The 3,269-nt window shown below is 35.0% G+C and overlaps 1 protein-coding gene across 1 annotated transcript; it reads right to left on the bottom strand.

The window, feature by feature from the left end:
* Positions 1-485: 485 nt before the first annotated feature.
* Positions 486-1,544, bottom strand: LOC110804083 (uncharacterized). Its single transcript, XM_022009646.1, has one exon. The coding sequence runs from the start codon at positions 1,542-1,544 to the stop codon at positions 486-488; it is 1,059 nt and encodes a 352-aa protein (XP_021865338.1).
* Positions 1,545-3,269: the final 1,725 nt, after the last annotated feature.

Genomic DNA, 3,269 nt, shown 5'->3' with positions numbered 1-3,269 from the left:
AGTTGAGTGCCAGAAACCAGTAAATCTTCACTGAAAGTGTATAATCCCTTTTCCAGCTTACCAAGCAGAGTAAGCTTGTTCTTGGAAAGGTCCTGAATGAAACATTCATCATTGGTGAAAGAAATAGAATATCCAGAATCAAAACATAACTTAGAGATAGAAATCAGGTTAAACTTGAATCCAGGAACATGTAAAACATTCTGTAGAATAATGTTTTCAGCAAGATTAATCTGTCCTTGATGAGTAACTTGTAACTCTTTACCATCAGGTATTGTAATAGTGTGATTTTTGTGGTGAATAGCTTCAATAGATGAAAACATAGTGATATCTGAACACATATGATCACTAGCACCACTGTCTAATATCCACTTTCTTTTAAAATCAGAGAAAAGGCAGAAAGTACCTTTGTATTGAGAGCTAGTTACCAAACCAAGTGAGCTAGAGCCATGTGCCTCAACTTGTTTAGCAGCTTGGGGAATGTTAAATCATTTCATCAACTGGTTGTACTGCTCTTCAGTAAATGTGGCATGTATCATGCCTGAATCCTCTTCACTTTGTTTGTCTTTGTCTGCATAATCTTCCAACTGAGCTGCTGCTGCTACTCTTTTGCCTTTATTCTTGAAGTCTTTAGGGTAACCATGTAGTTTCCAGCATTTGTCAATTGTATGATTCTTCATTCTACAGTGCTCACAGAACAAACTGTTCCTGTTGTAGCTGTAGTTTCTAGCTTGACCAGCTGTGTTGTGTGAGATATTGTTGTTTCCTAGTGTGTACATATTTCTGTAAGGCTTATTATTTTCATTGAATCTCCTTGTGGCTAATGCTGCTGATTCAGTAGGCTGTGTTTTGTTAATGAACACTCCTTGTTGCTCTTCTTGAAGCAGTAATCCATAAGCTTTCGAAATGGTAGGAAGTGGATTCATCATGAGAATTGAACTTTTAGAGTGATCAAACTTCTGACTCAGTTTCATTAAAAACTGAATCAATCTCTGGTTCTGCTGTATTTTCAGTAGTTTCAACGTGAGTGTGCAACTACATCCAGTGCATACACAGGCTGGTGTAGGATCTAATCCATCAAGCTGATCCCACAATAGCTTAATCTTAGTGAAAAAACTTGAGATCTCCTCATTTTCTTCCTGATTAAGATCACTCAATTGCTGTTGTATGGTGTATAACTGTGGACCAGAAGATTGACAAAATCTTTCTTCTAGATCAAGCCATATCTCCCTTGCAGTTCTAAGATATAAAACACTTATACCAATCGAAGGTTCTAAAGAAGCTAAAATCCAGGAAATAACCAAATCATTGCATCTATTCCATATTCTGAGATTAAGAGAGTTTGCAGCTGGCTGATTTAAGCTACCATCAACAAAACACAGCTTGTTTCTTGCTGATAAAGCTATTATCATCGAACGTTTCCAATCATTGAAACATTTACCTTCAAACACTATATTAACCAATTTGGGAGCATTCAAATCATTGTTGCTCAAGTAATAGGCTGAATTTGGATTTGTAGCAGGTTCGCTTTGTTGATCTCCAGGCATTGTGATGAGAATTCTTCAAACAATTCTACTGAATTTTCGAAGAGGAAGTCGAAATTCTTGATTTGTTATCAAAAGAAATACTGAAGAACTCAATCTGTTAACCAGATTAGAAGCAAAGAGAAGCAGGATCAGTGATCTTGCTCTGATACCATGTTAGAGTTCTAAGGAACAACTCAGAAAGAGAGAGATAGAATAGAGAACTCAGAGAATGAAGAAATAGAGAGGAGAGAATTATTTTATTGATGATGATTATTACAGCAGCTAGTTCAGTATATATACAAGAGTTGTGATGTGTGCTAACCAATCAGATTGCATCATACAATCTGATGACCAATCACAGTATGGCTAGAGTACAGATCATCATCTAATGCTAGTTGTTACATCATGATTCCCTAACTGATTCCATAACAGAATCACTGAAAGGGAAAGGAGTTTGTTACACTTAATATGCTTCTAGAATAAGTTAGTTAGAAGGCTTCCCATGTGGCATTGCTATCTTGCATTGTGTGTGGCTGGACTTGCTTAGAGCTATGATTGCTCGATGATGATCCTGCAATGCTTGATACTCCAATAACTACTATGCCGCTATACGTTACTACTACTATCACTACAAGAAATATATTATTAGCACCCGGATTTCTCGCCATAAAAGACCAATTCCGTCACAAGTCTGTCGTGAAAAAGAGTCGTCATAATTGAATAGTCTTGTTCCTTTAAAAAAAAATTGACTAGCCCCATTGTACGTAAAAGGAATTAAAAGAGGGTCGTTAGTGGATTGTGTGGACTGAATTATGACAATTCAAGTTAAATACTTTATCATACAATCCTTTACGAAACGAACTGGATTTGACCTCATCATCAATAACATGTAGTTACCAATGATGTTTTGACCTAGTGGTTAAAACGGAGGGCCTGTGTACAATAGTTCTCAGGTTTGAATCCCTCCGCCCCCATTTGTAATTTATGTTGTCCTTGTGGCTCATTCGCACCAATTTTTTTTATAATAACATGTAGTTAATGGCCGGGCTTGTTTGCAGTATGTACAATAATTTATTAAATATGTAACTGTCTTATGGGTTAAAAAATTACTCAATTCCACCTTATATAACGTTTAAACCATTTTTCCCATGATTGTAAATTTTATTGATCGACTAATGTATACTACTCACAATAAATTTGCAGTTAAACACACCATTTTGCACCTTTCTTTCTTTAGGAGAAGGCTCTATCCGACTAACCCGATCTGAATTATTAGCTGGTATTGTCTGAAAATAGGAAAATTTGGCTATGAAAAACTCTAATTTTTGTAAACCTTAAAAAAAATAGGGGAGGGAAAATGCCAATTGCACTTTAACATTAATAAGCAAGCATGTTTGAGGTATAATTTTGTAATATATTTTTGGGGTAAAATAAACTGCCATGCCAAACTCCGATCCCCTTAACTTGGAACGACGAACATTTATATATCGGACAAGGAGCATTGATCTATGGTCTTTTATTCTTAGGATGCATTCTCTTTCAAATAAAATCTAATTAATAATAATAATAATAATAATAATAATAAGCTAGTTTTAAGTTCGATCAATAAACTTAGATAAGTTTCAATAAATTTTAATCAAGTTCCAATAAATTTCAATCAACTAAGTGTCAAATATTGTGTAATCTCGTATCCTTCTCATTAATAACACACGTATATATATAGTACAACTCATTACCTAAACCCTA

This window comes from Spinacia oleracea, chromosome 5, assembly GCF_020520425.1.
Source record: "Spinacia oleracea cultivar Varoflay chromosome 5, BTI_SOV_V1, whole genome shotgun sequence".
Lineage (NCBI taxonomy): Eukaryota > Viridiplantae > Streptophyta > Magnoliopsida > Caryophyllales > Amaranthaceae > Spinacia > Spinacia oleracea.
Note: the sequence above shows the minus strand (reverse complement) of the source record. Positions and strands in the feature narration are given on the sequence as shown.

What these genes read in the sequence shown, in the direction of transcription:
- LOC110804083 (XM_022009646.1), bottom strand. Translation starts at nt 1,544, where the DNA reads ATGCCTGGAGATCAACAAAGCGAACCTGCTACAAATCCAAATTCAGCC.